The sequence below is a fragment of the Paramormyrops kingsleyae genome, chromosome 10 (genome assembly GCF_048594095.1).
Source record: "Paramormyrops kingsleyae isolate MSU_618 chromosome 10, PKINGS_0.4, whole genome shotgun sequence".
NCBI lineage: Eukaryota > Metazoa > Chordata > Actinopteri > Osteoglossiformes > Mormyridae > Paramormyrops > Paramormyrops kingsleyae.
In genome coordinates, this window is record NC_132806.1 from 9631663 (window position 1) to 9639545 (window position 7883).

Consider the following 7883-nt stretch of genomic DNA (forward strand, 5'->3'; position numbering starts at 1 on the left):
GCCCCCGCCATCTGGAAAAATTGTGTAAAATTTGTTGGTCTCCTTGGAGAGCAAAGTCAGCATGCGAGTGGCACAAAGTGACGCGAAAAGATACAAGAAACGCAAGATACAAAGATCCCTGTGAGATCACTGCGAGATCCCTGCGAGATCCCTGTGAGGCATCACATCAGAGGCTGCCATAAACACTCTCGGCATACTTTAAACCAGCGCTGTACATATATTTTATGCATGCATGAGTTACTAAACTTTTTGTGTGTCGTCCCCTGGCCTTCCTGTGTTGTCTGTGGTTTTCACAAAACTCCCAAGAACTCCCTAACACTTCCCTTTTAATTTTGTATGTCGAAACCATGATGGGGAAAGTCACGATGCAGAAGGGTCAACTATATATTAAATACCAAAATATGAAACATCAGGAACCAGGAGTTTCCGGAGTCATGCACACTGCCTTCCTCTATATGATCCAATGTTCATATATCATTCATCCATCCATCCATCCATCCTCCAACTGCTTATCTAGCACAGGGTCATGGGTGGGGGGCAGGAGCGTACCTTTGTCAACATAGTATGTCAGTAATAAACAAACAAAGAGTACGTCACCAATAAACAAACAACCAAACAAATAGTATGTCACCAATAAACAAACAAACAAACAAACAAACAAAGCAGCTTGGGTTTGATATTCTTGCTGTCCTTATGCTCCAGGTTATTCTGAGCTTTTATTGATGTGAATGACATCAATGCCGTTTTGTCCATGTGCACTTTTGTTTAAAAGGTATTAAAATAGGCCTAAGAGACAGGAAGTGAGAGCTGACTGCTTGTCTTCAGCAGGCTGACTTTGTGATGGGAGATGTTTTACGCTACGGCTCGCATGAGAGAGGAGCTTTCAGGCCTTCCTACTCAAGCATCTCAAACTAAATTAAGTCACATAGGGTAGTAAAACTGAATTTGGTTAAGGTGTAAATATTTCACCCGCAATCAGCCCTTTAGGGGTCTGTTTTACAGCAATATAGAGGTGAAAATAGTCATAAAATAAAAAGGTTTTATATTACAGTGGGAGTAAGCAGCGTGTTCGATACCCTGGGTGTCAATTTCAGAGAGGAAGGGGTTGGGGGGGTTGTGTGGTAATATTCTCTGATGGAGTTACCAGCAAACACAGCTCGAATGCATGCACACAGATGCACAGAAACACACACACGCACACACACATATGCACAATACACAGATATCTATATGCCGTTTAGCCTCTCTATGCTTAAAAAATACCTGTTGTCATCGACTGTGGCTTACGACTGATCAACATTATGACTGTTCCATGACCGTAAATATGTGGCAGCGTGAGTGTTTGACCAAATTGACCGCTCAGTCAGAACCAACTGCAGTCCTACAGTAAGTCAACGACGACCTGTAATAGATTCAACTGGATTAACAGAAGTTTCATTCCTAATAAACTAGAATTGCACTTCCTATGTCACATAAATATGATAATAGACACGCTGCTCCTTCCTGCGTCTCCTCTGTAACTGCCAGCTCTGTCTAAATCCTCCACAGGGGTCTCTTTTCACTGATTTATTCTTCTGGAAACAACAGGCCTCTTCCAACAGATCAGATCTGACACCTCTAGAAATTATGAGTTGCACATTGGGGTTACAAGTGCAGTCTGGCTTCTGTTTTTATTATCGGTATTAATCTTAGGTTTCTATAATCACCTGAACATGTTCTCAACAATTTGTCAGATTTCATGCACCTTTATCTGTTTACTGCCCTCTTGTGGCTCGTCCCACATATTAGCCATGGAAGCTATGTTATAGTAATATTGTGGGAAATTGCATTAAATGGTTTATTTAAAAGATCAGTTTTTGGTCTTCCTATCTAAATGGGGACTGTCCATTCATTTCTATGGGAAAAACCCTAATCCCAATCATGACACCCTTAACCTCTACCCATCCCTAACCTTAACCATAAGTAACTAACCCAAATACAAGACTTTTGGCATTTTTACTTTTTTGATTGCATTCACAGATTTTTATAAAACTGAGGTTATCCAAATGGGGACCTCAAAAGATGTCCCCAAAAGTAGGGAAATTTCAGGTTTTGCTACATTTTGGGGACAATTTGGTCCTCAAATATGATCTATGTAACCCCCCCCCCCCACACACACACACACATAGGTTTGTAATTATATCTTTATGGGGACTCTCCATTAATTTCTATGGGGAAACAGGATGACCTTAACTCCTACCCAGCCCTGACCTTAACCATAAGTATCCAAACAAAATACGAGACTTTTGGCATTTTTACTTTTTTGATTGTATTATCAGATCTTTGTGAGGACCTAAAAAATGGTCCCCACAATGTAATATAAACATAATCCACACACACAGACACACACACACCCATAAGTAAAAGAGCTACTTATACTTTCAGCCTTTGCCTGACTGTCTCTCCAACATCACAACCAGTGCTCTGACCTCTCTGCTGATTAAGATCTCATCTGCTAGCCTCCCTGGAAACATGCAACAGTTGCTATAGCAACGAGAAAACCCACATATCATCTGAGTGGGCGAATATGAGGACTGAAGCGGCTTAGTGTCCATCCCGAGCAGCCACACTATCTTTGCCTCGGACCCTGCAGCCTCCTGTCTTGCATTGCTACAGACAGTGACAGATGGAGCCCAAGTTTACAATAAATTACAAGGCCGGTGGTATCAGCGGACCACTCAAACTGGGCCTAGGGGAACAAGAGTCAAGCGGGTCCTGCGGCCAGAGCTCCGAATTTCACAAGGCCTCGTGAGTCCTTACTGGCTTATGTCTAAGATTATGGCACAGATACGCTTGTGTTATTTATTGCCCCATTGGAAAGTGGATGGAGCGTATGGTCTGGGATGCAGGGTATGGAAGACAGCCAAGGCAATGTCTGTCTAGAGAGGAAATGAGGCTTAAAAAGCCAAGGCCACAAACACAAAGCGATACCATACGCAAATGCAACATTAAAAAAAAACACTTTATTCATGATTTACTGACCAACAGTGCACAGAGGTACAAAAACAAACGAGCGCTTCATACCACCACAAGATCCGTTACATCCGCATGCTCCTTCAGAGTATGATTCTACATCTGGTTGTGCATGGAGGATACAAACATACTGCACAGCACTGTAGGACTGAAGTTTGGAGCTGTACCTGCAGTCGATGCCCGTCGTTGGGACAAAACGTAGGACATGCCCAAGGGCTCTTCTTCAAAACCGAACGGCACCATTAACCGGCCGAAAAACCCTTGATAAAACAAGGACAGAGGCCTTTGAAACATATTGCTGGAATTAGGTACAACTCACAGTTCGTTTTGCGCTCCGCTGAAGTATGTAGATTGAAATAATAAGGAAAGATAAAGCTGTAATTCTTGTTTGGGATCTGTGACTACGGGTTAGAAGCTTAGAGACAAGGGATTTTTCTTCATTTTGTTCATGTTCCACTGTCCAGATGGCCTATTTTTAAGCTCTCCACCTTAAATGCAGTGATAACTTTTTCAAGCCTCATAAAAATTGAGGAGGGAAATGACATATAAATATACTATACTGGCTTAAACTACTCAAAAGACCCCGTGAAATTGCAAAATTAGTACTGTATTAATCTGGTCCTGAGGGAGCAGTTAATTTAATAAATGTAATTAATCTGAAACAACTAAATTACAATAAATTCATAAATAATTTATATTTTCTGTTGTCTAAAATAAGTGCCATATTCTGATCAAATGCCCTTTAAGCGTGTGTAGATGTGCAATGTGAAAGTGCATCACTGTGTGCACTATTTAAAAGAGGCCAAGTGTTTGGAGAGCAGAGAGGGGAGACCTTCAGGACACGTCTACATCTCGGCAATGGCAGGCAGCATACATGATCGGATGCGGGCCTCCCTCCAGGCGCTCCTGCAGTCTGCAATCCAGTGGGAGATGACGGAATGCTTCTCCCCGGATTTGCCGCCGTTTTCCCTCTGCCCGCCAAGGTCGCTGCCTCTCTCTGCATGTACCCCACAGGACGGCCGTCTGCTGTCGTCGGTCTTGCTCATTGTGGGTGGGCAGGCCTCTGCCCAAGAGCAGGCAGGGCTAGTGGTGTCCCGCGGGCTGAACTCAGGACAGCTGTTCTTGCGTAGGGCGGGGGGCGAAGAGCACAGGCGAGGGAAGCTGTGGGCTCGGACTCGGCAACAAGAAACTGCCGGGGCTCTGTTCTCCTGAGGAGGGAGTGACTTACCCTTGGCATCTTGCAGAAGGTCGGTGGGGAGGATGGGGTTGCTTTGGTGCCCGTACAAATACTCAAGGGGGTCAGGGGTGCCATGATGGTTCCCGATTGGGGTGTTTGAGAAGGCCAGAGCACTCCCTCTGTTTCCATGAATGTGGCGGCGAGCGGTCGGGGAGGGGGGCCGAGACGGAGCTGGAGGGGAAACGTTAGACAGCCTCAGGCCAGACCTGAATGAGTCAAGAGAGCCAAGGGCCAGGATTTCACGGTCGGGCTCGCGCAAGGGAAAGGCAGGCCGTGCCAGCTGGCAGATGGACTGCAGGTAGGCCTCAGAGGAGAGCGCCTCCGCATGGACGGTGTGGCAACTGTTAGTCTGGTTCATGTCCTGCAGCAGCTCCTCGTAGCCCTCCCTGATGGTGGGCAGACGCTTCTTAGCCATCAGTCTAGACCGGGGACGCATGTCTGTGAAGGGAGACGAGATGTCAGGATTGCTTGCTAAGCACAGTAACTTGATTTTATAATGTCAGCAGTAACCATCAATACACATTGCTGAGTGTCAGTGTGGATGGAATTTCATAGCATAGCATTTCACCAGAGCTCTTATGTAACTGTAGCCTTGTTTACGGTGACATTTTCCTGTGAAATGGACAGCAAAGGAGCATGAAATGAACCACGGATGGCATCAGTGTCCAGCAGAAGCACAAGCAGCGGCCTCAGTAGGGAGCAGTCGGCAGTCTGCAGGGGGCACCATCCTTAAGAATAACGGTAACCTGACTAACGGTAGCGTGCCAGGGCTTTGCAGGAACTGAATCTGGAGCTCAAGCATGACTGGTCGGCTCACCCTTAACACCACGCTGCCCGCAAAGGCCAAATCCTTCCGCGAAAGAATGGAAGCCGACAGCTCAGAATCGTGACCAGTCAGGAAGCTAGCAGCATCTCCTGTGGGGGCTGAGGTGCGTGGGGATGACGTTCTCAGAGGTGCCCAAGATGGGCAGCCCACGACGGCCTCCCACACGCCCATTATTCAAAAAGCACAAAAGCCACGGTTCCACTCCGCAAAGCCCTCTCCCAACTCCCAGTCAGATGCGAGTGCTCTTCCGGCTATCAAATCTGATGGTTCTTCAACTAGGTCAAGGTTACGTCAAGAACTACAAAAAATGTCTGATTACTTCTATTGCATCCCTCCATCTTTAAGTGCCATTTCCAAAACACCATGGACTGTCGGCGGTCACAGACACCTTGCTGGACTCAGAAATACACGTCTTTCAATCGCTGTTGATAGAAACATCTATCCATCTGCTTGCTCTGTGTAAACAGCTACTGACCCAGCCACACAGCCCCGCCCACTCACATGTGTCTCCATGACAACGTACTCCCTGACCTCATTCTTACTGTTTACATCTCCTGTTTCCCTCAGCCTCAGGACCACCATCCGAACATACTGATTGCCATCAAGGAAAAAAAAAACAAAAAAAAACACAGGAACCTCTCGCATTGTTTTCCTCATCTTTCCCAAGGATCCGATCTTGCAGCAGATGAACAGACACACATGAAGACAATGTCCTTCTTAAGAAACAAGCAGGTAAACATTCTGTAACTTGCATATCAGTTGCCGTCTGACAGTTACTCTTACATAACGAAGTCAGCAGGACCCCAACCAGGCTGCCCAGCGCAGCCAAGCCTCCTTCACTGTAGCGGTAGGCGCTGCACCTCCCAGACAGAGGAGCAGCCCTTCCTTGCTACCTTACCTGCCCTCTCCAAAGAGGAGGTCGCTGAGAAAACCTGCCGCGTCCGAAGGCAAGGCGTCCTGCAAGACTGCCTGTCTACCAGACCTTCTGGATCTGCCCTGCCTGCTGTAAATACCCCCCACAAACACACACAAATGCACACACACACACCAGTTTTGGTGGCAACCTCACCTGAGATGAGAGAGTGTGCACGCGTGCGTGAGCAGCCGTGCGTCTGTTTGTGTGAGTGCGTGCGTCCGCCCCGAATCGCCGCTTCTCCCTAACAGTCGCTGTCTCCGTGTGTCCCAGGCGACGCCAGCGAGCGCCCTCCTCGGTGCCAGCCCCCTCACCGCAGCTACAGAAAAATGATTCCTCCTCCCTCTCGCTCCTGCTCTCCCTCACTCCCTCGCTCCCTCCCCCTCCCTCCTCCTCCTCCTCCTGTTGCTAAAAATAGCAGTGAAAATTTCACTTCCCGTCTCTTAGAGCTGCCGTTTGCAGAGAAGACTGGCACAGACGGAAAGAAGCGGAGTTGGGGAGGCAGCCGCAGAGGAGGGCGGAGGCGAAAAAGAAAGGCAGAAAAAAAGGGAAAGATGACAAGCGCTGGAAGGAGTGCCGTTTGGTCCCAAAGATTCCTGTCCTTCGTGTCTGAGAGCTCCCTATCTGACCAGCACCCATCTAACGTGTCATTCCAGTCTTGCGTCGCCTGGGAAACTCACATTCCTTAACAGCTCACTACACCCAAACACGGTTTTACAAATAAAATTTAAGGAAAAAATGTTTTACTCATTTCTGTGGCACGTGACCTCAGATGAGCTGAGCAAACGCCACAGAGGGTCGTTCAGTAATGGGATCACAGGTGTGGAGCAGGAGGGCGGAGCTTAGCGGCCAGTGAGCTCGCCCTCTCATAAGCAATGCCACGTCCTCCATCCGGATGCAGTAGTTGTTCTTTCCCACTTCTACTCAAAAAAGCGCACGGAGTCACGCAGTCATACAGACCATGTGTTGCAGTCAGCCTCTGACAACTCAGTTCAGTTTGGGTCCATTCATTTCAGTTCAGCTGTCATGTCATCTGACACACTTACAACATGGAGCAGAATGCGAAGTAGAGCATGGAGCAGAGAGGGCAAGGGGAGAAGATGAAGTAAGAGGAGATACATCAGGATGGAGGAATCAGACAGTGAATGCATGAGGTCAGCACATGACTAGATCAGTCAGTAAGACACTGTTTGGGATCCCCTCAGGCACGTCAAAGCGCTCTCTCTCCCTGTGACTTTAGGGCCAGTGAATGGATGTACACAGCAGAAGGAATGGATCTTCCTCAATGCTGTGGTCAGAACCATTCAGGAATGTAAGCATTTGAGGGTGACTTTGCAGGCTGATAATGCATCATGTATTATGTTATTACGAAACACGGCCTGCACACTATGGTGCCCTACAGAAGGGGGCAGTGGTGTCTCCATCGCCTTGCACCCTGTATCTCCATGTCTTAACACTCACATCCTCAGTTAATGTCCATGTGACGGTGATGACCTTATTGACACTCCATTCCCTCGGTAGATTCCAGCAGATTAAATGGTGGTTAATCTTCATGTAGGTGAAAACTGCATCAAAAATCTGTTGGCTGCTCCTCAGAAGGTGCTAGAATCCATTGGTGGTGGGAGTTAGGCCCAATCCCAATTCTATTTTCTACCCCTTTGCCTACCCCTCACCCCTTCCCCTTGCCCCTTGAAATGAAGTGGAAAGGGGTAGGGTTAAAAAATTTCCCCTAAGAAATGGGACACCACTACTACACTGTTATACGTCATCATCCATTGTCACTACCTCCTAACGTTACGTCAGAGGACATGCGCCGATGTTTATCACAAATTCCAAGATGTCGCCGTCAGCATCGTAGCATGTAAAGATTACTCACTCCCAAAGTTTTTTTGCGC

At 47.3% G+C, this 7883-nt stretch overlaps 1 protein-coding gene across 2 annotated transcripts; it reads right to left on the minus strand.

The window, feature by feature from the left end:
- Nucleotides 1–2819: 2819 nt before the first annotated feature.
- LOC111855465 (uncharacterized) lies at nt 2820–6346 on the minus strand. 2 transcript variants are annotated; one of them, XM_023834495.2, is made up of 2 exons: nt 5974–6121; nt 2820–4687 (listed from the first exon to the last, which is right to left on the minus strand). In XM_023834495.2, the coding sequence occupies exon 2, from the start codon at nt 4683–4685 to the stop codon at nt 3858–3860; it is 828 nt and encodes a 275-aa protein (XP_023690263.2). In that variant the 5' UTR covers nt 4686–4687; nt 5974–6121; the 3' UTR covers nt 2820–3857. The 2 variants fall into 2 exon arrangements, with proteins under 2 accessions (XP_023690263.2, XP_023690262.2); XM_023834494.2 differs by lacking the exon at nt 5974–6121 and adding an exon at nt 6145–6346 and having other exon boundaries at nt 2822–4687.
- Nucleotides 6347–7883: the final 1537 nt, after the last annotated feature.